The 26,139-nt window shown below is 23.4% G+C and overlaps 1 protein-coding gene across 1 annotated transcript; it reads right to left on the bottom strand.

Annotated features, from left to right (window-relative positions):
* Window positions 1-2,702: 2,702 nt before the first annotated feature.
* LOC145832069 (uncharacterized) lies at window positions 2,703-3,293 on the bottom strand. Its single transcript, XM_082939430.1, has one exon. It carries the CDS (start codon window positions 3,291-3,293, stop codon window positions 2,703-2,705), a length of 591 nt encoding a protein of 196 aa, XP_082795556.1.
* Window positions 3,294-26,139: the final 22,846 nt, after the last annotated feature.

Consider the following 26,139-nt stretch of genomic DNA (forward strand, 5'->3'; position numbering starts at 1 on the left):
GGTCTGCATACCGGTTTAGTGTACACATTAACTTGTTACATAAAATACTAAACTAACTGCTTAGTTATAAAGAACTCAATTATTTACTTAAACAAAAAACACTTTGATTCTAAAATTATGCTAGATAAACTTTTGTTTATATATCACAGTTTCACTATGGAAGTGTCCTTGCTACAGATCATCAATACTAAAAAGCTTACAAAATCTTCTTGTTCAAGTAGGGTACTTGTTCAATATGTTAATAGAAAATTTTTGCAGTTTTATAAAGGATATTTTACTAATTTATACCAGATGAAGGCATTGGAAATAAAATTAAATATTTTTGTAAATTTCTAGGAAAATTTTGGAATTTTTTTCTGACTTTAAAGGACCTTTAATTAATTTTTACCATTTGAAGGCTTTGGAAAACAAGGAATTTTGTAAATTTAATCTGATTAAATCTGATTTTTTTTTTTTTTTAATCAGATTTCCTGACTTTTTTCAAAACCCCCAATTTTTTCCTGACTTTTCCTGATTTCCTGACCGAGTGGCAACCCTGCCAGTGTTACATTATATATTACATTTCTACTTTTTAAGTAATATACTTTGAAAGCTATCCATGTATTAGGAATTATTATTTTTTGTAGAACTTTTACTTAATTGATTCCAGGAAATTATATTGAACTTTTATAACTATTTTAGTGGTACCAACTCATAAAATTGTTTCAGTTAGATGTAATGCACGCTTTAAGCTATATTTTAATAATAATGATAATATAATTTATATTTAATTTTTTTATTTAATTTACAGAACATTATTACAGCTTTTATACATATAATAATTGAACAACTTGTAATACATTTTTGCAATAGATTTATTAAAAACTTGTATCAATCGAAATCATCAAAGCAAGACGTAAAATAGCAAAAAAAAAGAAAATTGTTAATCGACTAAAAAGTGTTTTTAGAATTTGCGGCCCAATAATTGAAGTAACATATATTACATTAGAAAATAAAAAACAAAACACCTTAAAATGAGGACAGAATTAATCATTAAATACATAAAACTAATTGAATACTTTTAGGCCAGAAAATGGTCATTGAAAGTATAATCAGTTTCAAATACTTTATAATTTGTTTCTGCTCCCATATAAAAACAACATCATCAAAAGTAGAACAAAACAAAGCAACAATTCACGATAAGCAAGGCAGCCAGTAGGTATATATATTTGTGTAAAATATTATTTACATGTTAGAATTTGCAAAAGTTTCCATTTCAAATCTATTTAGCACTATTTTTTGGGTTGTGTATTGCAACTTTTTTAATAATCATTAATCATTAATAATTCAAACTGGAAACTTTCACAAGAACTAGCACAATTTTGATCTCTTTGGTTAAAAAAATATTCTAGTATTTTCATTTAGTTATTTCATAATAGTTTGAATTTTAGGGGCTCTAAGACTTATAAATATGATATAAGTTATTATTTAGATAATTTTATAATTAAAAATGTTCTTGTATTTATTTGACCAATAATGAAATAACTGGGTAATGTTTAAATACATACAGTTTATATAGTTTTCTTAATAAAATAAAGTGAATAAATATTTTTTAGTTTAAAAACCTCACATAAAAGTCAAACTATTCATTACAAAGTAACTACACATATTTTCGGTCCTATCGTCTTTATTCGATCCAAATTTTTCAAAAGTAAATTTACTATTTTGTTAAATAACTTTTGTGGGTAAACGTTTTTGTTTAAGAGTAACTTGATCTGTTTGACTTCACTTAGTAGTAACTAGTAATAACTCTGGGGAATAAACACGATGGCACAAAGTTCTAACTAGGTTAGTTTTCCTTTTTAAACTAAACTTTAATTGAAAGTTTAAATAACATGCTGTAAAAGTTTTCTTCCTGTATACCAAAGTTGAAAATCTATTTTCTTTTCGTTTAACTTGTACGTCCACAAATGCAAGTTTATCATCGTTTTCTTTTTCTATTTTATCAAATCATTAGCATTATTCAAAATATTAAAAAATTTATCCATAATTTTCGCGCTTCTAATCAAAACAATAAAATCGACAAAAGACCTTTGGTTTTGTTAAGATTTAGTTTCAGCTTGCTATTGCAATTTTAGAACTAATTCAATTTATTTTTAGATTTGTTCAAATATACAAGGTACTAAATTGTTTTCTATATGTAATGAGTTTACGTTGACCATTTAAATGGAATAAAGATAATAAAAATATTAGATTTTAATATATATATATATAGAAAGAATACGAACTGAAGTTATTTTATACTATTTATTCACACCTTTACTTGTACAATAGTTTAGTAAGTTGACTAAGAAGGCATATTATTGTTTATTTATAAAGCAGTAGTTTAATAGCAAATTTATAAATATGTAAAATTTTGGGACTTAAAAGTACCGCTGATAAATAATTTCTAAACAAGTTCAATTTTATCTAATACAAACCTATTCAAAAAAATATTCTAAGTTAAATAAGTAAACTAGTATGTTTTAGAAAATGTTTTAGTTTTGTGTACATAAATATATTAAAAACTAAGTTAATTTATATATTTATTCAAAATTAGCCAATATAAACCATATACCAGCTCACAAAATAATATATAAACTACAATTTATGATATTTTAAATATGTAACAAACTTTTAAACAATATACTCATTATTAGATAAGTTTTAAGTCATTATATTCCTCATTGTTTATGAATTCTTAGATGTCTGTTTCTACTTGATCTAGCTGAAAATCGTCTATGACAAACATCACATCCAAAAGGTCTATCCCCAGTATGAATTCTTATATGACCGTTTAAACTTGATCTTTGTGAAAACTTCTTCTTGCAAATATTACATTTAAAAGGCTTTTCTTTAGTGTGAATCAACATGTGGCGTTTCAGATGATGATTTAGAGTAAACTTCTTCTCACAAACTTCACACTGAAAATCTTTCTTACCACTATGTGTCAACATGTGTGTATTCAAGCTTGACTTTACAGTAAAACTTTTATCACATTGTTCACATTTGAAAGGTTTATCATCAGTGTGAACTATAGCATGCTGTTTCAAAGTAAATCTTCGTGCAAAACATCTTTTGCAAACATCACATTGAAAGATCTTTAAACCAGAATGAGTAAGTTGATGTCTTGTCAAATTACCTTTTTGTGAAAATCTTTTATCACAAGTATAACAATTAAAAGGTTTTTTTCCAGTATGAGTTCTATTGTGTCTAAGTAGTGTGGACTTAGACGTAAGACATTTTCCACAAGTCACACAAATATGCAAACTCATTGTAGTAGTAATAAAAAGTACCAATTCTAAACTGGAATGCTAAACCTGGTAATAGTTACTATTAAAATCAATACTATTAAGGCAACTTAAATCATTCAGAAAATTTTACATTATTAATGCAGCAAAAATTTAAACTTAATATTTAAACAAACACATTATTTAAAGTATTTACAGTATTAATTAAGTTGATTTTGTCATCACTTCTTAATTAAAGTTATTTTACATGGTTTCTTTTTTTTGCTTTAAAAGTCTATTATAATATCTTAAACACAAATAAAATTACTTAAAAAGGACAAAAATTGAATTTTGGATATTTTTTTATCATTTATAAAAACAGTATTGTTGGCTTTTTATTAAAAAACTTTATTTAAGTGATCATTTGATCAATAGTAAAGTACTATGTTACAAATTCAATAAAACATTTTCAAAGTAATTTTGTATATAGTAAAAGATATATAGTAAAAAGGTTTCAAATGTCAAATATTCCAAAGTTTAATTACACAAAAAAAAAGTTTTTTTTTTCGTTTTTTCAGAATAAAAACCTTAGAATTAAGGTCAACTGTTCTTAAACGAAATGTATATAATTCTTAAAGATGAAAACCTATTTATTTTATAATTTTCCAATACTGCGTTAGACTACATTAAAAAACTTAAAAACAACCCTTAAAAATAAAATAGTTATAAGTATTGTAATTACAATATTAAATTCGATACCAATATTAGCTTATTTTCTGGTATTGTAAAACATAAAGTTAGCAGATTAAAAAGCTACTTTTAAATTAGTACAACAACATATCTGAAGAAAAACTTATTTTAATCTAAATATAATTGTTTGTTAATTTATGACTCTTGTAAACTAAGAGTAAAAAAAAATTAAAGTATATCTACTAACGGTAATAAAAACTAAGATATTATGGTATTTTTACAGCTTTAAAACTATAAACTAGCCTAGGTTTTTAAAACAGTTTACTGTTTAAGAATCTAAATCTACTAATTAATATAAATTTGAAATACATTTATAGTAATTTTTACTGTAAAATAAGTATAGTATTTACAAATAAAAGTAACTACAATTGAAATTAACTATTGCTATAAGAACAAGAAAATATACTTTCAATAAACATTAGATACAAGTATGAGATTTATTTTTATTATAAAAAAAGCATTTGTAGTTGACATAAAAAACTGTTTTCGATTAAAAGAATGTTTAAAATAACAACTATAAAAAATTGTCGATAAATTCGATAAATTTAATAAAAATGAACATAATTGAAACGTTAAGTTAAGAAATAACTAACAAAACTTTCAACAACGTATATCTAATTTTTAATCAACTTTTATTTTGAATATTTTTTGATTAATTTAAACAAATTTTATTAATGTTAAGCACTATTGTTCCAACTTTTTTTCTTAAATTTTGTATATAGAAAGAGTTTGTAATAAATTAAGTTATTAATCACAAGTTAAACAACTAAATTGTTTATACCTATAACTTACATTGTGCTGTAATCTTTTATATATGTATATAAGATATAATATATATAAGTAAACAGTCTGTTTCTATGATTTGTTTAAATTTTTAAAACATAAAAAGTATTATAAAGTATTAATTTTTATAATATAAGCAAGATGTTAGTTGATTTAAGTATAAGTTCATTTCACTAAAAAAAAAATTATATTGTTAGATAAAATAAGCAAGATGTAACTATTATTAAAGCTTCTTTACAAAGATAGCCTCAGTTAAATTATAACTTTTTTGGTTAAATCAGAAACCCAACCCGAAAATTATTGCTTTACTTTTATAGTCTCTTTAAGCTAATTTAACAATTACAATATAAGACTTATTTGATTTGTTGTGATTGTGTATGGTTAGTACAGACTAGAGATGGGCCCATTAAACGAATTTTCCGACCAAAAAACTAAACTATAAAATTTTCTACTCATCTATTATAACCTTTCTAAAATGATTGAATAAAACTTTCAAGTATAACATGACTAAACTGAGAAAAAATTGCGATGTTAACGTGATGTCTAGATCTTTGTTATTTGGGAGTAAGACAAATTACAAACTCCTTTTTAGTGTAAGTTTTTTTTTAAATCAGAATACCCTATTAATAACAATATAGTCAGTTATGTATAAGACTTATTACATTTGGCTCGCCGAAGCTTCAGACTTTTATGATGGACCTCAAGATACTTTTTGAAAACGTAAAGGACTCCAAAAGAGAATGAAATCAACACAAACTGTTGTAATATAAACTTTAAATATCCCTGACAATAACATATACTGCATGGAAAATAGAACTGACATTCTTATTTTCAGATGTTAACTTTAAAATTTGGTACACCAGATGAAGAATTTATCCATTCGCGTATGTCATTAAGAAATAATGAGGCTCTTTCAGAACTATAACCAGCTTAAGCTTTTTTATATAACAGTGTAAAATTAAAACGTGTGCCAACATTTTACAAGAAACTAGATTTTTCCATTAAAAAGTAATTATGCAAATTATAAAACATTTAAAAACTTTTTGCTATCTATTTTAGTATTATTAAGTCTTATAATTCAGACTAGTAGTGGGCAACGTATGGTTTAACAAAAATCTATAGAAACTGTAGCTATTGTGGAGTTTTTTTTTCGCTCGAAAACAATTTATTCATAACAAGTAAGAGTTTTCATTGGTAGACATTTTGGAGTGTGTTCTTAATTTAGCATTCAATCAACAGTAGTGCTTAGTAAGACTTATTGTTAAGTATGTCTGTGAAGACTTTTTTTTAATCCAACCAGCAATTTTTGGTAGTAAATCTGCAACTGCTAATTAAGATCAACTTGTATTTTTTATTTAAATATATTTCTTGAGGTAAACAAAAGTTGGCAGTGAAGTATTATATCACAAGATTACAAGATTAATGTAACTTAATTTCAACTTAACTTTAATTAGATTTTAATTTCGTAAATATGTTTGTTATTAAAAAGCACTGTTGTTAAAATACGATGAAAACTAAATATAGTGGTTTAAAACAGGGGCGTGTCTTGACATTTTTTAAAAGCGGTTCACAATTTTTTTTTCTTCTTAATTTGCCGCTCAAGTACGCATTTCTTAGGATTGCACTGCCAGTTAAGTAAGCAATATTTGGCTGAAAAACTCTGCGTTTAAATTTTTTTATGCTTAATAATAAAATAAACATCTAAGTAGTAATAAAAAAATGTTAGTTTGTTTATTTGTCATACTGTATTAAATTTAGATAAACTAAAACTAAAAAACTAGAAAAAAATTAAGAATGCTTTATGTTGTTTTTTCATAACGAAAATTTTTGCTTTTTTTTCCTTCAAAATAGGTTTAAAAAAATTAGTTTTTTAAGTAAACCACCTTAAGCAGTACTTAACTTTTGATTTGTAAACAACTTGTACTACAATTTAGAATAAACCTTTCATTCAATTTTAAAGTAAAATAAGGTTTCAATGACTTGTATAGAGTACAATTATCACGCAACTTTCTTTTCATCAAGTTTGAATATCAAAGGTAAACTAAAGCTGAGAGATCTATAGTTTAATGATAAGTGTGTTTTATAATTATTAATTGTTAATATTGAAGCTTATTTCACAAAGATAGCTCAATATAAATGCTTAAAACTATTAATGCTACTAATGTTTTTAAGTAAAGATCGGTAAAAAAGTTTATTTAAGTATAATACAACAATTTTCACTGTAATTAATTAACACTGACTTCGTTTCTCTATGCTAGACTAATAATACATTTCTGCAAAAACTTGAAATATGTAAGTACTACAAGTAATTGACACAATTTTTTAACATTAATCAAAATTAGTTAAACTGTACTATAAACAAAACAGACGATACCTTAAAAACATTAACTAATGTAAAATTTGTACTTTAGTACAAATAAAGCGAAGTAAACTGTCGAAATAAGATTAAAAAAAAAATAATTTCAGCTTTTCTTATTTTAACAATTGATAAAAAGTGGTTAAATTATGTTATTTTAAGAAAACTTTTAAACCTCTAAAAGACGTCATGAAACTTTTAGTATAAAATAATATTTATTTTAAAACATAAATCAAAATTCACACGAAAATAAGTATCACTTTACTCGGGTGAATATTTTAAGTCACTGACATGCATGTGGCCAATAAAAAAATATAAACTTAAATAACAGAAATAAAAAAAAAGTAACAGAGACATGCTATTGAACCAAACTCATTAAAAGGAAATTAAAACAAAAATTAATAAAACATTTTGCTGGATTTATGTTCTCTTAACTACTAAAGGACAAAGACTTGCTAAGACATTTTTACAAAATAGACTTTACGAATTATTTAGATTTTTTGAAATATTATATATTGGTTTAATCCTTTGTAATTATATCTAAAATTATTAGATTAAAAAAATACTAATTAACAGATTTATTTCTATAAAAATCCAGACATTATCCTACTTAAACAATTTGCGCTACTTTTTTGAAGATGATAATAAGAAACTTAAAAGTAAAAAAAGAAATTATTATAAGTTAGTAATTAGACTTTAAAAGTTTCAGACTGGTAACAAAACTATAAAAATTTAGTTAAATTTAATTTACAAAAAGGATTGCGATGTCTTCGAACTTAACCAATTAAGAAAGCTTACAAAAGTGTTTTTATTAAAAATAAAACTGTTAATATTTGTTATGAATTATATAGTCGGATCGTATAATATTTACTTCGAAGCGTAAATAAGTTAATTAGTATAAGCTTTATTTGTTAACTTGGTTTTTTATGTTAGTGTGTATTTTTTTAATTAAATCGCCTTTTCTCATTTTTAAAAGTATTTACTTGATATTACTTTTCTTTTTCGTTTTTTCCTCATGAGTCTTTTAGGTAAAGTGACCCAAATGTTAATGCCTGTAAACTTGCGCAAATGATATAAAGAAACTGTTAAATGTCTACCATTTATATTCAAACGCAATTTTAATCTTACTTCCACAACTGTTTAAGTTGTACGTGTCCACCTATCTAAGCTAAAACAGTGTGGCTTTATATTTATCTTAAAACAATTTTTAAGCATATTAAAATAATAAAAAAGTATATACTGTTTTAACTTAGTCAGCTTTAGTGTTTTAACTTCGTAATCAAAAATAAACTATAAAGCCATTTGCATGAAAAAACAAAATTTAAGTAAACAAAGTTTAAAATGATAACTATTTTAACAATATATTTACTTTATCTGACGTTCATTAAGAATTTTAATAAAAAATATTAAGATAAATTGAGTCATAAATGTTTGATATCAATTTAAGATAATAATTTTACTTATGAAATATATATTTTTGTACATTTTTAAAAACTTTTAATTAAAAACTAACTAATGAAAACACATCTCTACAAGCATAATGTATGTACAAATAACACTAGTATTAAAAATTACACAAAATACAATCTTAATGATGGTTTATAATAAGTTTTACTGAAAGCTGTTGTGATTTTACCGAAAATTAAACTCGAACTATTAAGCTTTTATACATTTACAGTACATGATAGTGAACAAATTAGATAATATTTACAATTAACAATCTGAAATCAAGTTCTTGAACAAAATTAACTAGAAAATCACAAAATACTGAAAACTGGATCAGCTCAAACTCATTAAAAATCTAAAAGAAAACTAGCCTTGGTTTTTCACAAAATCTTAAAACTAGACTAAGATTTTATAAAAAAGCTAAACTAGCCTGAGGCAGCCTAAAATTTTTGAAAATTCACAAAAAAATATAAACTAACAGTGTTGCCACTGTTTAAGTCACAAAAAACTAGCTAGAGTGAGTATAAACTAGCCTGAGTCAGAATGAGGTTTTTAAAAACTAAAAAAAATAACTTTAATCTAATAATCAGTAGAACAGCTAGTAAAGGTTGAAAATTTGGTAGTATAGTTGTGGACTGATTGTGGTACACTTAACAATTTGGTAGTAACGTTTTTAATTTTACAACATCGGTGAAGGGTTGCATTTCTGAAATGTTAGTTTCATAGTATAACTGTAAACAAATGAAAAGTAGTTATTTGTACAAATGAGCCAATGACGGTAGGTGTTTAATTTTGACTGACGAAAATGACTCTTTTTAATTTACACAGGAATTGTTTTTAAAAAAAAACTTTTCTGTATGCTGATGTTTACAAACTAGATCCGAATCGACCGGATGTCTGTTAGGATCTGCCGGAACCGCATTCGGAACAGGATCCGGAACTTTTTTTATAATCAAGATCCGGCCGGAGCCAGATCCGGATCTTTTTTCTCATATAAAGATCCGTTTATCAGACAAAAATGGCAATATCCGGCCGGATCCAGATCTGGATAGTGAGTCGGTACATCATTAATCTAAAGCAACACATGTCATTAAAAAGATTTTCTAAAAACTTAAAAGCATTAATTTTTGAAAACACAAATAAAAAGTTTACTTGTGGTCAAAACTAAACTAGTCATACTGCTTATAACATTTTTTAACTATTTAATAAATTAAGTATGAATCTAGTTAAACGTTTTAACCAAGTGTTTAAGTTAAGTTTAAATTTCAAATGATAAAACTTTCGTTGACAAATAAAATGTGTAAACATATTGTTTTAAACTATACAGTTTTAATTCAGAAAATCATATAAATTAGTTTGCTTTTCTGAGTTCTATTTTAGAAATTTAAAGCGCAAAGAAGGGTACTGCACAGATCACTAAGAAACATTTGATGTTTAAGCTACACAAAAATAAACTACGTTAAAATGCATCTTAACTTTAAGCTCACTTTATTAACTACATTTTTGCTTATGCAAAATTTACTTTAAAAATTTACTAGAAGAAAAAAGAAAACTACATACAGCTTTTATTATAGTTATTTTTGTTATATTGATATAAAACTTAACTAAAATTCAAAACTTACTTTATATTCAATCTTAATTTTAAATTATTAAGTTTTTTATGTAAAAATTTTGAGTAAAAATTTGTTTTTATTTTAATTTAGTAAACTTAATTAAGTAAACTTAAATGTTTTAAATTATTACTAATCGCTTTTATACTTTAATAATCTCTTGATCACTTTATGATTATTTGATTACTTGGTTACATTATCAATTAGTAAAATCTTATCTCTCAATAGATTTGTACTCTACTGATGAGAATTGCTTCAAATATATCTTTTTTTATTGAAACTGTTAATTTTTAATAACAACACTTAGTTCCAATCAGCCTAAAGATTACATCAGAAAGTTAATTTAACATCTTTAAATTAATTATAAAAAATAATAAAGAAATTTTTAAAAAACTTGCTGCAATAGTGCATAGTACAATACAAAGCTAATTTAAAAAAACATATTAGAACCTTTAGAAAACTTTTTAAATATTTATAAACTCTATAAAGTTAAAGTCATGGTTTTAGTAAATAACAAATCTGAATTAAAGAAGAATGGGAAATTTATTTATGTGAAATTTAACAATACTTTATTTTTTAAAGTCATTAATCAGCAGATATACGGACCTGTTGTTACTTTTAGTTTTAGATACTTTTAAAAACTTTTAAGAAAATAAATCGTGCTTTAAACTAAGTGAGCGGTAGTTATTAGTGCTTTATCACTGAAAACTTTGTCATATTTTGATTATGTACTTTTCCTATATTAATAAATAAAATCGATTAAAATAATTGTTACATGGACTGTGTTGTACTTCTAACGTCTTGACCATGACATACTAGAACCACTATTAAATTTTTTTATGTTAGATAAAGTATTTAAAAAAAAATTCTTTAGGAATAGTTGTAAACAATTAATCAGAACCAACTACTCCTACATTTAATTTTTAAAATGAAACACTGTTTTAATCTAACCTGTAATGTATAAAAATACAACTTTTTGAAGAAAATGAGTAAATTGTAAACGTTTTATTTAAAAAAATTTGTAACTTAAACTAAATTTATAATTCAAACTTAACTGAGTACTGATCTTGTTTATACGACTCACTATCTAGAAAAATAAGTTATTTAAAAATGATATATGTATTTTAATATTAGTTGTTTATTTTTTTACAATACAAAACATAATGTTTTAGTTAAAAATTATTTAACTTTCATTTATATTTGTTACTTTAAATATTTTCATAACTTTAAAACCAGCTTTTGTTATCTCTAAATAGTTTTATTTTGTTAATGCTTGAAGTAAATAATATAAATTTACGTTAAAGCTGAATTATTTTTTTGAATTATAAAACAATTGATAGTATTAGCCTTTGACTATTAAAATTTCTAAATGATTTTTACGTGTAAAAATTATTTAATAATACAACTAGCTATAAATATATTTTATAATAATTAATATGCAAAATTTAGTTATTAAAAATAAAAAAAATTAATAAAAAGCTAAGGCTTTTTGATCCAAATTGATAGTTTGCAGTTGCATTTAAAAACACCATAGTCACTTAATTTTTCTTTCCGTTAGGAATTTTTCTAGTAAATTTGTTCTCTTGTCATAATAAAAATTATAAAATTACAAACATTCAATTAAGTTTTGAAAGTTTGAATTTAATTAAGTTTTAAGGTACATGCTAATCAAACGATAATCAATTTTTTCTGCTAAAGTTTTTTGATACAAATATATAACTTAATTTAGCTATCGAATTCATAACTTTAGTTAAAATACTCAGAACTATACTATATGTAATATATATGTTTATATGTAAGTTTTTTAAGATACAGTTCTTATTCACTAATCCGGACACGTTGGGCAAGATTTTTCTGTAAACATGTCCGAATAACTAAAAATTCGGATAACTACTAAAAATCATTTTTTTCATATAATATAACTGCTGCATATAATGCAGTGCATAATAGAAGTGTAATGGTGAAAAAATATATATTAATTGTGAGTAATATATAATAAGATGACAAATAATAAAAGCTTAACTTTAGGTTTAATTAATTTTTTATGGTAAAAAAATTTCAGACTTACTAACCCTCTACAACTATTTACGTTTTTTAAGGGTCAAGCAATTAAAATTCATCATTTGCAATTAACCTGCCCTAACTATTAATTTGAAAAAAAATATCATCTTTTATTAAGAGAAAATTTAAATAAAATATATCTTTAAAAACAAAAAGTTATTTAAAATTATCTGATTAAATATTTTTTTTTAATTAAAAACACAGACAGAAAGAAAACGGGAAACATTGACTAATTTTAAAGTCAATTTTACAGAAACTTATTACTCCTAACAAACTAGCTTTTATTGGAAGTTTTACTAAAACAAGAAATAATAGACGTTTGCTTTATAAACTTTCTACGTTTTTAAGCAGAAAACTCATGGAATTTAAAAATTTGTAAAACTTTTTGAATGAAGTTTGTGTTTACTATAAAATAATTTCTTTGAATTTTCTTCTGACCGATCTGTACGGATAAGTGGAGTCCGGATAAGTGAATAAGCACTGTATTCTAAATAACCTATTAAATATCTTAAAAATTTATTAAACTAGTATGTTATCATATTTTGTATAAGTATAGTTTACTTTGTTTTGTGAACATTTTTTAAAAATAAAAGTATTTCACTTAATTTTTTTAAGTGAACTACAATAAAATAGTTATTTGAATTTGTTTTCAAAGTTTAAAGTTTAATTTCTACAAAAAGACATAACAACGTGTGTCACAAATTATTTTACTTTGATCATTTAAACAAAGTTATTTAATTTCAAAAAAATATTAACGCAGCTTATAATATATTAAAACATTCTTTAAAGTTTAAAGTAAATTTTTATTTAGGTATTATCCTTTTTCATTTAAATAATTCAAGTAAACTGTTATTATTTATGGTTGAATAATTAGAAGAAATTTAAAAATCACAACTTCAATTGTAGAAGCAATTCGGCTAAATATTGTTAAAGTTATTAAATGCAATGAACTAAATCTTAATACTATTATTTTGAACTTCACCAATATCATATCTTTTTTTCTTAATACCAATACTAAATTGATAATACAATTTTTTTACGAAAAAATACGATTTTACATTTAAAGTTTTTCCACACTTATAACTTTATGCATGTAATATACAACAAATGTAATATTTTTAGGACTTTTAAGCATTACGTAATCTCAAACGATGACAAAAAGTATGCTTGTGTAACTTGTGGAAACTTTTTTAAGTTGATATCAGAATTAATTGTTCACAAAAGAGTTCATTCAGGAGAGAAACCCTACAGTTGTGAAGTTTGTGACAAGAGTTTTACTCAGAAGAGTAATTTGAAAACACATCAGCTTACTCATTCTGGTTCAAAGATTTATCAATGCGATGTTTGAAAAAAATTTTTTTTTAAAGCTTTTTGATGCTAATTGGTACTTTGCAAATGCATTTAAAAGTACAATAGTCACTTAATTTTTCTTTCGTTAGAACTTTTTCTAGTAAACTTGTCCTCTAGAGTTATAAAAGTCATAAAATAACAAACATTAATATTTGAATTTAAGATTTAAAAATATTTTAAAACACCGTAATAATCACGTTTAAATTAAATTATTTATTATATACAATTTTATTTACTAAAGTGCTTGTGATAAATTTATAATGATATGCTGATCTATTTTTGCAACATTCAGACTAAATATTTTTTTTAATTAATTAAACCAAATTTTGATTTAAAATCAAAATAATGTATTTTAGAACGTTTATAACAATTTATATTGCTTGACATATAGTACATGATATGACTTTTTTTTTATTTTAAAATACATCTAATTGTTTTATTTTTACTTGTTTGTTTTAAGAGTTAGCTTTTATACTGAAGTATTAAATATTTTATTTTTTATATTGAATTAAAAATTACTTTAAATCTATTTTTTATAATAAAAATAAACAGAATGTTATACCTACTTTAATTATAATTTATAATCATAATTTTATATGTATCTAGCTAAAATTATTTAAAGAAATGTTTTTCTCTAATTAAAAAATCTTGTTAGTATTTATTATTTTTGGTAGTATAAATATTTAGAGTTTTGTTTTTTTTTTTAATTATATTAGCCACTTACATGTGACTTTGAATATTGGAGCTACAATAAGAACAAGTTTTAAAATTTACTCTAGAAATTATCATCTTACAAAAACAAAAGTTTGCATGATAAAGATAATAGCATCAGTGACTGTCTTTATATTGTTAGATTATCATGCAAAAGTGTTTTGTGTGAAATTGTTTATTTTTTCTAATTTTTATTACATAAATTCTTTCTGTTTCTTAGTTTTTAAATATTTTAACTAGAGTGTCAAAAACATCAATCAAACATTTAATAGAAACTTAAACTTATTTTCTATTACAATGTAAAATAGTAAAACTTTTCACTTATTGTTATATATAAACGTATTTTTTACTTACGGAAATATTTTTAATGTTTAAAAAGTTAAACCTTCATTTTAAATATACAATTAAAGTTAGATCATTATATAATTTTTTTCATTGTAAATTAATAAGGTTTAAAAAAGCATTTAATCTTTCTTTAGATTTTTTAAGGTTAATATTTAATTTTTTTTTGTAAATATTCTATTATTAATTTTTTGAATATTACCTTGGTTTAAAAACAATTTTAACTAATTTAAATTTTATTGATGAGAAATAATGAACTTTGTTATACAACCAACAAAATAGCATCCGAGACAACCTACGACCTTTTCCGTCTTCATTAAGACTAACCACAAAGGCACAGTCGCGAAAAAACTACTACATAAAACTAACTAAGTAAGGTTTAAATACACAGCAATGAAGCAACCATTTGTTGGTGTATTTGAAATAATTGACATATTTAAATCATTCACAGCTGAACGTCCGCATAGTGTAAGAATGTAGTCTACACTCGTTTTTTGAGTTCCAACTAGAAAGTTTTTTCGGTCTACATAAAACTTTTTCAACAGTAAACCTATTTAAATCAAGTCGATGACTTGTATGGTCAATAAACTTTTTCTAAACTGTGTTTGGAGGTAGTAACAGCCACAAGGTTATGACTTAAAATTCTGAAGAAAATAATTTTGTGAAATAAACTGTATTTATCATTAAAATATAAATTAAAGATTGTTGGACAAAACAGCATGACGTCCCTAATATAATTATGATATATGTTATTATATTTTCAGAGACTATAAAACAATGTTAATGATTAAAAATGTTCATTCTAATTGCACAAATAGAAGTAAAGTTCAACAAAATTATATATTTATAAGTTAAAATTAAGTTTTGTTTGTTACTACTCAATTAATTTTATTATGCTTCAAAAAGCTATGATTCACCAACTTTTTAATATTATGTTCATAATATTAGTCTTCGTTAATGTTTTTTTTTTATAATTAATCTTACACTTTTTAATTAATTTAAATTTTAAATTTAAAATTATTTACGGATTTTACAAAGTAAAATGTTTTACCTACGTTAGAAAATTTTTGTCAGAAGAAATGTTTTATGTAACTTTTGTGAAGCCTAAAGTAAGTTTTAGCCGAAAGTTACTTTAAATACAACAAAGCAAAAACTATTTGAAAACTTTATATGTAGTTTTAACACAATTTGTAATGCTAGAAATTTATGTTTTTATTATTTGCGAAACTTTACTTTATTATTATAATTGTAATTCATAAAAACAAAAGTATTTATGGTATCTTCACTTGTAATGTTTTTTAAGCAGGTAAATATTAATCAATAAGCAGATTGTGTACGTAAAGTATGTTAAAAAACAATCTGTATATGTTAAGTGCATGAACATGTTAGCAAAATTATGTTTTATAAATAAAAATTTTTATCAGCCGCACTTTAAGGCTTTAAGCTTTATGTACCATTCTTACATAAAAATATTGCCTATAAGTTTATTTTATATTTTATTTTTATTTTTCATAAAAAAGGTTAAAATATTGAAATACGAATTGTATTTTAAGTTTTTTTTTTATTGTTACTATAAATTTGTTTTTTTAGTTAGTAATAATTCAAAGTATCAAATATGTTCATGGTGATATTTTCATTAGTCCTTATTTTAACAGATGAAATGAATTCTTAATCAGCCAAATTTTATGACTTTAAATTTCCCTTGCTGTTTTGTTCAATTACCTCAAAGCTTAGCTTATTTTTATTTGTAAGTTTACATTAAACACTTGTGAGAAAAATGTTATAATGTAGGTATTACGCTTTACTTTGAAGATTCCGTAAACAATATTAAGAAAACAAATAAATATATTTTGCTATGTATTTAGAATAGATGTTTTTAAAGTGAAACTTAAATTCGAAAAAAAAAACATTAATTAAGACTTATTCTTATAAACACATTCACAATTGTTAATCACAGTTTTTTGTAGCATATCAAAACTTATTGAATAGTGGCAAACGAAAGTTAATATATACTTGATTTTGTTGAACTTATTTTATAACTCTGCATCAAAAAAAAGGTTTTAAAATATATGGCATTTCAACAAATATACTTAAAACTTTAATTTTAAACACAAAAAAGTGGCACTATAATTTTTTAACTACATAAAACATTTTAGTCATTTTGTTTAATTTTTTTATTTTAGTTAAGACTTTATGTGAAACTAAATATACTACGTATTTTTGTAATTTTTATGTCGTGTTCTTAATTAGATATAAATAAATTAAACATAACATAACTAAACTAATATTGAAGAATCCATTTAGAAGTTACAGTTATTTATTTTTTGTTACAATATTAAATTATAGGTTATGTTGTTGTCGCGAAGTTAATATGTTATAATAATTGTTGTATTAATAACATTTCACAAACAACAAAAATAAATACTTGCCACATTTGTGGTCTTAAAATTTTCTATGCATATACAAACTGGTTACTTGCAACTCGAGTTAAATATATTTACAAATACAAATGATAAATTTGTAGGTTAATCTAAATGATATCACTAAGAAAAAATTTGAGAAATATGTTGTTTGACTTTTTGATTTTGACAACTTGTATTTGAAGTAAATTTAGTGTAGCCAAAACAAATATTTTTTATTTCGCAAGTTACTTTAAAAAATACATTGGTAACTGTTTATTAATTTTAATTAAGAACTATTTTTGTGGTTTGTAAATATTTTTTTTCTGTAACTTTAACTTACTATTCTAGTTTATAAATAAAATAAGTTTCAATTGTTTTAATTATTAAGTATTATACTTAACTTTGAAGATTTGATTGCAACAATGTAACTTTAATTCGCAAAATAATTTGGATCTATTTTGCTAAAACATGTTTTGCTCAGGAAAAGTTCATAGCGAATAACGAAAAAAAAAGTTATATACGATGCTATTGTGATGTTGTGTAATATCATCCTGTATATAATTATTTGAGATTAAGTATAAACAAACTAATTTTTATATTCTGTAGTCAATAGTTCCACAGCAACAACAATGTAGCTGATTGAAAATTCGATTTTCAATACTCATACCTATTTATATAGTATTATGTCAAATGTTACCTATCTAAAAAAAAAGGAAGGCTTTTTTTCATAAATCAATATCGTGTTTTTTTTCGTCATAAAACTTTATTAAAAAGATGTTACAGATGCATTAAAAAATCCTATTTGTTTGTAATCAAATTATTGAAAAAAAAACGGTTACTAAGGTTAGCAATCTTTGTTTTCAACCAATATATCTTGTATTCTACTCTAGTTTAACTCCTTTATAAATTTTATATATGTTTTAGACAATTAACAATAAACATGTTGATGTTTTGTCACACTTCGTAAGGAACACTTGAGATTTTTTTTAGTTTATAATTTATCTTATAATTAAATCAATTAGTTGATAAACTTTACAAACCAATCCAATTACTCAATATTAGATACATAGTTGTTAACAAAATTAATCTACAAATTTGTATGTAACAAAGACTGAAATTTACTATTATCTAGACTTAGATATAGTATTTCATCTTAATACCCTATATGTGGGCTCAAAATTTTTTGTAGTACTAGATTTGAATTCCTGTAGTTTAAATTCAACATATTTACGAATATAACTGATATTTTCGAGGTGAAGCTAAGCGACGTCATTAAGATATTATCTAAGAAACATAATATTTAATTTATGGTTTTTACAACTTGTATTTGAAGTAAATTTAAGGTCGTTAAAATAAAGTCTTTTTTAGTTGGCAGTTACTTAAAACAAAATATTGGTAAATGTTTATTACGTTTGGTAAATAACTATTTGTTTGTTTACAAACAAATACTTAGTTTTATATTTAGCCTTAACTAAAATCTTTGTAACTTTAATTTATTAATTAAATTTATATAAAAAATGTTCCTTTTTATCTCTGCATTAGAACATTTTACTCTCTAAATGTTTTAAAATTTGTTGAGTAAAATAAATTTTTCAAAGCAAAACAATTTTAATTTGACACTCAAGCTGTTTGAATAAACAAATTAATTATATAGTATGCATTTTATATTGTCAACATAGGTTTTTTAATTTAAAATCTAAACATAATGCAGTCAATTAAGGAAATATATGTGTTTTCAAACGTAAATTTACATATTTTTTTGTTTTAAAACTGAAAGACCATTAGTAAAAAGTTGTTTTTACAAATTAGTATTATGATGATTCAATAATTCCAAACTATGAATATATAAACAGTAACAAAAGTTTACATTTTTGATCACAAGTAAAATTAATTCTTAATTGTTTTCGTCGAAGGACCTGGTATGTAGAACAACGAATCTGCAATCATTAAAAACTCACATGACGTAAAAAACAATTTAAAAATTATTGTAAACGTTTAAGAAAAAAAACATTTTTAAAACAGTCACATGTAAAATATATCGATATATTGTAACTTATATAATAAAATATTTTAATCATTTTTAGTGAATTGATTATTTAAAGTGTAAAAATTAAAAAAATAAACTAAAAACAACTTAAAGATATTTATACTTGCACCAATAATTTACAAAATTGTCTGCATCAGATTTTTTTATGTTTTAGATATAAATAGTTTTAGCAGTTTCGTTATATCATTATTTAAGTTTACTGTTCTACGCTAAATACAGGCTTTAAAACCTGGATTAACCTAAAAAATTCATAAGGTAAAAAACAAAATGAAAACATGTAAAAAGTAGTGATGTACCGGACTCACTATCTAGGTCCGCATCCGGCTCGATATTGCCATTTTTGTCTGATATCCGGGTCCGGCCGGATCTTGATATGAAAAAAAGGTATGGATCCGGTTCCGGCCGAATCCTAACAGAGATCCGGCCGATTCGGATCTAGTTAGTAAAAAAGAGCATACATAATAGTCTATTTACACAAACAAACTCTGTGTAAACTAAAAAAGTTATTTTCGTCAGTTAAGTTTAAACACCTACCGTGATTGGCTCATTTTGTACACGTGACTAATTTACATTTGTTTACATTTAAACTATGAAATAAAGTTTCAGAAATGCAACTCTTTACCTATGTTGTAAAATTAAAAACTTTACTAACATATTGTCAACCTTATGGCTAGCTGTTCCACTGATTATATGATTAAAGTAATTTTTTCTGTTTTTAAAAACTTCATTCTGACTCAGGCTAGTTTATACTCACTCTAGCTAGTTTTTTTTGACTTAAATAGTGGCAACCCTGCTAGTTTGAAAGTTTTGGGAATTTTAGAAAATCTTAAGCTGCCTCAGGCTAGTTAAGTTTTTTTTAAAAACTCTAGCTAGTTTTCTTTTAAATTTTGAAAGAAATTTAGCTGATCCAGTTTTCAATATTTTGTGATTTTCTATTTAATTTTGTTCAAGAACTTGATTTCAGATTGTTAATTGTAAATATTACCAAAAATTGTCAACCTTGTGGCTTGCTGTTCTACTTAATATTAATTTTTTTTATCAGTTTTTAAAAACCTCATTCTGACTCAAGCTAATCTTTAATAAATATCAATAAAACATAATGTCTGTTTATAATAGCAATCGTACTAAAAATTAAAAACTAAGAGTCGTATAACTACTGATTTACCGAACTCACTATCCGGGTCCGGATCCGGCCGGATACTGCAACTTTTGTATGATATCCTGATCCGGCCGGATCTTGATATGAAAAAAAGATCCTGATCTGGTTCCGGCCAGATCCTAATTTGAAAAAAAATTGTGAACCCGGTTCAGGCCGGATCCTAATTTAAAAAAAAATCCGAATCCTTTTCCGGCCGGATTCTAATTTGAAAAAACTCTCCGGATCCGGGTCCGGCCGGATCTTAATTTGAAAAGAAAGTCCGGATCTGGGTCCGGTACATCACTAGTAAAAAGTAAAATATAAGAAAAAATTGTAGATTAACATATAATACAAAGTTAACACATAAAACTTATACTAATCAACTTATTTACGATTTAAAGTAATATAATATTAGATCAAATATATAACTCAATGAAAATACTAACAACGTTTTTTGTTGAATAAATCTTGATAAGCTTACTTAATTTGTTAATCTATAAGACATCACATTCAATTTTCTAAAAATTATTTATTGAAAAGCTTTTATTTGCTCAGTATTCTGAAAATTTTTAACTCTAATTCTACCTTATAATAAGTGTTTTTATTTTGAAGATTTTAAATTTTTTATTACTATGTTTACGAAAAGCTGCGTAACTTATCTAAGTAATATAATGTTTGGATTTCTCAAAACAAAATTTGTTAACTAAAAGTTTTTTTATTTATTTAAGTTATATTAGCTAAGCATTAAACCAAAATATAACATACCAAAAGGTCTAAATAAAGTATTTATAAAAAAAAATTTGTTAAAATGTCCTAACAAATATTTCTTCTCAAGTAGTTTAAATGTTAAAACGCAGCAAAACACATATTTCTCTCATTCACTTTTCATAAGTTTGGTTTAATCGAATGTCTCAATTACATCTTTATTATTTCTGTTATTATATTTAATGTTTTCTTTTGATATCCACAAGCCAGTGACTCAAAATACTTTCACTAAAACATATTTTTTTCTTATTTTATGTTACTTTTTATTAAAGCGTTAAAAAATATAATTATTCTAAAATTGCCTGTCTAACATACTTAATACTTACTTATTTTTTACACGATTTTGATTTCCACAAGTCAACAACTCTAAATATTACACTCTACGTATCTAATAATTCTTCTCATTTTTTTGTTTACTATAATTTTTAAAGAAACAATATTTTGTGTTAAAATATTCATGACGTCACAAGACTTAAAATGTATATAAATCTGTATCTAAAACTTTTAGAATTAACAAATCAACCACTTATTATCAATTTTGGAATTAATTAACCTTTTTTTTTCTGTTTTTGCAAAGTATTTTTGATAATTTATTACGCTTTACTTGTGCTGAAATAAAAAAAAAAAATACACTAGTTACAAAAGTTATTTATTTTTTGTTTATAGTGTATTCTTACTTACTTTGATTACTGTTAATCTTTTTTAAATTCCGTTTAGTACTTGTATATTTAAAACTTCTGTAAAAGTGTGTTATTAGTTTAGCATAGATATAAGAAGTCAATTTCAATTAACTGCTGTGCAAATTGTTGTTTTACTTTTATTCTGTAAATAACTTATTTTGTTCTAATCTTTTCGTAAAAACATTAATAGCATTATAACTATTATAACACTTATATTGAGCTAGCTTTGTGAGATAACTATAGGTTTTACTGATTAATCTGTAAAAAATATGATTAATTTTTATAAATCGTTATTTATAAAGGACATTTTTCTAAAACCATAAATCACTCATGTTTAGTTTACTTTTAATATTCTTTTAAGAAAAAAAATTGGTATATTTCTACTCTATATAAATCATTCCAACGTTATTTAATTAAAAAAATTCATAATCAATTTCATATAAATTTGTGATACGAATTGTTTCCAAATCTTAGAAAGTTAAGAAGTGCTTAATGATATAAAACTTGCTAAGAGTTGCTTAATAAACGTTACTGATAAATATTTTAATTCAAAATATTTATGACTAAAATAAATGCTATCATATCTTAACAACTTTTTTTAATTAGATATTTTATTCAATAAGCTTACAGATGGTAAAAAAAATATTCAGAAAAAATTAGACAGAAAAGAAATAAATGTAGAACAAAAGTTATGAAACAAAAAAAAACGTTTTTGTTTTAAATAGTTTTATCTTAACATAAGATGATTGTTAGAATAATAAAATTGTAGTTGAAAACAATTAGCACATGACTTAGTACAACTTTTTTAAATTGTTTTTAGTTTTATCATTAAGTTGACGTCATATTTAATTTGCAGCAAAACTATATTTTTACTAAAAGCATTTTGCAGTCAAATAGTCTTCATAATCTGCAATGAGAATTTGTAAAAAAATAATCCTAGTACTATCAATAAAAGTTTCTAGAAAGTATTATTCTTCATTGATAATTTTTTAATATACCACTAGTTTTTCACAATATGTTTTTATATTTATTACAAAGAAGTTATTTTTATCTTTACTTGACAATGTAGAACGTTTTCTTAAAAAAAAAAAAAAAAAAAAAAGCAAATAAAGTGTTTTGTATTTACATTGCAGTAAGGGTTACTTTAATTTAATAAAAAACTTTCATGAATTATTTTTTCATGTTGGCACTATCAATTACAGCTATTTCATCAATAATTTTAGTCAAGTTCTACCAAGACCAGTCGTTTTTGACCCGTGCCGTTTTAAGGTAAAAATCAACAATGCTTAATAAGCGAGTTTGTTACTTAAACTTACATGATAGTTTTTTTTTGTGTGTGAGTTTATTTAACTCGTTTGATGTTATTTATTAGAAATATAAGTTTTCATAAAAGCTATGGCCCGAAAACGACTTCCAAAAAAATGATATTGTATCAAAACATGATTTAAAATAATTAAAAAGAACTTTCGCGCTGTTAACTGGCAAAGCAAAGTTACTTTTTATTCCAACAAGCATTTACAGCTGTGTAGAAAAAAAGTCTTTGAATTCAATTTTAAACAAAATAAAAATTAAAGATAAATACTATCATCTTTAAATAGATTATACAGTTTTCCGTAAAAATATTTAATTCTATAAAAAGTTTGGTTTTACTAATAGATTTATTTATTATATAATGCAATAATTAGTACTAATTACTATTCTATAATTAAAGTTTATATTTTTAACATAAAACGGAATAACGTAAAAGTTATCAATATATTTATCGATTAGTTTATTTATTACCCACCTGAATTTGTAATAAATAAAAGAATAAAATAAAATTTAAAATAATTTATGCTATTTATACATGTAAAAAAAATTATGAATTGACCAAAAAAGCATTTAACGATATATATAATTAGTTTGATCTGTACCTAAAAAAACATATAAAGATCTTAAATGTATGTGGAAATATCGTAGATGAAGGCTAAAATAGTTCGAAACAAGCTTAATTTTACTTATAAATAGAAATAAATGAAACTAATAAAAATAAGGTATATATTAAGCTAAATTAAGAAGCATTTCGTTTTTTTAAAATATTTAAGCTTTGCAAATTTTAAAATTTAAAAAACCCTAGTAAACATAAATATTTAATTCAAGCTTAGTCCATATCATATATTATATGACAAAATAATATAAAAAGTTTTAATTTATAAATTTTTGAACAGACAACAAACTTTTACACAATATTGTTATAAACATTTTTAACTATAACATCTACTACTATTGTTTTTGAATTTTCAAATGAGTATTTCTACTTGAGCTTTTAATAAATTTTTTTCCAAATACATCACATCCAAATGGTCTTTCTCCTGTATGAATTCTAATATGACAAGCTAAAGTTGATTTTAGTGTAAATATTCTACAACAAACATCACATCCAAATGGTCTATCATCATGGTGAATTCTTAAGTGAGCGTTTAAATTACCTTTCAGTAAAAACTTCTTCTTGCAGAATTCACATTCGTAAGACTTATCATTAGTATGCGTCAACATGTGCTGTTCTAGGAGAAATTTAAGAGCAAACTTTTTCTGACAAACTTTACACTGAAAGTTTTTCTCACCACTATGTATTTACATGTGTGTATTCAAGCTATACATTTGAGTAAAACACTTTTGACACTGTTTACATTTGAACGGTTTATCATCAGTGTGAACTATGGCATGACGTTTTAATGTACTTCTTTGTGAAAAGCATCTTTTGCAACAATCACATTGGTAAATCTTCAAACAAGAATGAGTAAGTTGATGTGTTTTCAAATTACTTTTCCGTCAAAAACTATTGTCACATTTATCACAACTGTATGGTTTTTCTCCACTATGAACACTTTCATGTCTAACCAATTCTGATTTGTATTTAAAAAATTCACCACAAGTTACACAAATATGCTTTTTATCATCAGTTGACATTTTCTTTATATATATAATGCTAAATAATCCTAAAACTTGTAAAAGTAAATTATCTAAAGAGTACTTTAAACTTATATAAAATTAAATATTGTTAATGCAGCTTAAATCAAGAAAAATATTATTGCATTTTACTATTATTATAATATTTTATAAAACTACTTTGCTCATAACTTATGTTTATATACTTTTCGATAAAACAATTTTTTTTCTTCTTACGATTAATTCAAACAAGTCAATTATGAAACGAAAAAAATCTGAAAGTATTTTACATTAGTTATAAAATTTATTAGTTTTAATCTATTGTTTTAGAACATTAATGAGCATTTCACCATAAAATCGAAATCCCAATATGATAAACTATATATCTAACTAAAATATTTAAACATAGTTACATATTAGTAAAGTTTTGTTGCAAATAATATTTTATTAAATTAAAAATAAATACTGTTCTACTTTTACTTTTTTCAAAATGTTTATTATACTAAGAAAAGTATGTAAAAAGATAAATGTCATTAGTTTAATAAGTTCTTATAACATAAATATAACGGTTACTTTATAAGGCTTATCTACATATCCAATAAACATATTACAGTTATAAATACTAAAACTAAAATATTGAATTTGAAAACAAAATATTTTCGCTTAGTAAATCAAAAATTAAGCAGAACGAAAAAATCTTTTGCAAATGTAGTAACATAAAACCTATATTATTTGAATATGATTGTTTGTTATTTTATAACGCTTAAAATTCTATTGCAAGAACTTACGAAGGTATTTTTATCTCTAATAACAACTAAGTGTTTATGGTACTTTTTATAAACATAAAAAAATTATTCAGAATCAAAAAGTTTTTAATTTTACCACTAAATGTATCATCAATCAACAATTCTGTAACGGAAATACTAAGTTGACAAACTATGCAAAAACTACTGAAAATATAGTTAAATCATATGAAAAAGATATAGCAAAACATGTTTTTTTAAGTTTTAGTTATTATATGATGGGTAATTAGGTTATATATGTATATATAAAGGTTAGTTAGATTTTTTGAAAATTAGATAACCTAAAATTTATCGTATATTAATTAAAAACTTATTACTTATATTAATTAAAAACTTACACGGTTAAGCTCAGAACTTTAGTTTGTTTATTACAAAAATGGCTTTTTACAAAAATATCATACTTTTATAAACTATAAGGTATATTAAACATGATCATACTTCTTTGGTTAAAAATCATAACAATGTAGAAAAACTAAAACTGCATTACATATAAGGTATATCTCAGTATAAACTATCACTAATAAAACCACCAAAATAAGAAATAATTTTCTAATAATCCAAAATAGATGTTTAATACTTACTTTGGTTAAATCACAACGCTTTTAGAGCATTGAATGTTTTTGTAAAGTTTAAACCATTTAAAAATCATCTTGGTAATGCGGACATTAAAAAATAAGTCGTTTTTTTATTTTTAATGGATTTATTTTATGATATGTATT

Source organism: Thalia democratica, chromosome 3 (genome assembly GCF_965202585.1).
Source record: "Thalia democratica chromosome 3, ktThaDemo2.hap1.1, whole genome shotgun sequence".
Taxonomy (NCBI): domain Eukaryota; kingdom Metazoa; phylum Chordata; class Thaliacea; order Salpida; family Salpidae; genus Thalia; species Thalia democratica.